At 30.0% G+C, this 756-nt stretch overlaps 1 protein-coding gene across 1 annotated transcript in view; it reads right to left on the bottom strand.

The window, feature by feature from the left end:
- The window catches only part of COL25A1 (collagen type XXV alpha 1 chain), a 483,537-nt gene that overhangs the window by 27,426 nt on the left and 455,355 nt on the right, over positions 1-756 (bottom strand). The window contains exon 27 of the mRNA XM_007452167.1: positions 450-530. Coding sequence (XP_007452229.1) covers positions 450-530 — 81 coding nt within the window. The remainder of the gene's footprint in view (positions 1-449; positions 531-756) is intronic.

Raw genomic sequence — 756 nt, 5'->3', positions numbered from 1 at the left:
TTCCCTACATTTTTCTACATTTCCCTCTCCAAATTCTCAGTAAAGATTATGGGGGAAACCATAAAAACACCATTCCATAATATTGTAACATAAGGAGAACACTTCCAGAGTAATTTGTTTTTTAATTATTTTGTATTTTTTAGGTTTTATTATTGTTTATTTAAAATGATCAGTTACATCCTACATTAATGACCAACTCTATTTATTTTACTATCTTCTAGTGAAAATAATTCAGGAAAGCATAAAGGTTTATTTTATAATTCATTTGGTTAGATGCTTTAAAATTTCTTCTAGAGCCTTAGTTGTAGTAATTAACCAAAAACATCTCAAATATTTAATAATAAAAATATCAAATGAACCATCAGATGAGACTGCAGCTAATAATACAACTATTTTCTGATTATTTAATTTATCTTAATATGAATACATCTTTAAAAATATAAACATACCGGTAATCCAGGAAGTCCAATTCCTCCTTTTTCACCTGGCATACCTTGGTCCCCCATGTCTCCCTTTGAACCTTTGAGTCCCTACAAATGATATGGTTTGCACTTAAGAATCATACTGACCATGGATGGTTACATAATAGGGAAAACAGAATTCCAGATTACTTTTGCCAATAGATGGGCCTCAGGCTGAGATGATTCTGATTTTCATTTTTAGGTAGAGTTATCTCTTATAGCAAACTTCTACATTGAATCAATACTATTTCCTCTTGTAATGGAAGAGATTAAATTCTATTACTTAGGCCATTTA

This window comes from Lipotes vexillifer, unplaced genomic scaffold (genome assembly GCF_000442215.2).
Source record: "Lipotes vexillifer unplaced genomic scaffold, Lipotes_vexillifer_v1.1 scaffold22, whole genome shotgun sequence".
In the NCBI taxonomy this organism is placed as follows: Eukaryota; Metazoa; Chordata; class Mammalia; order Artiodactyla; family Lipotidae; genus Lipotes; species Lipotes vexillifer.
Note: the sequence above shows the minus strand (reverse complement) of the source record. Positions and strands in the feature narration are given on the sequence as shown.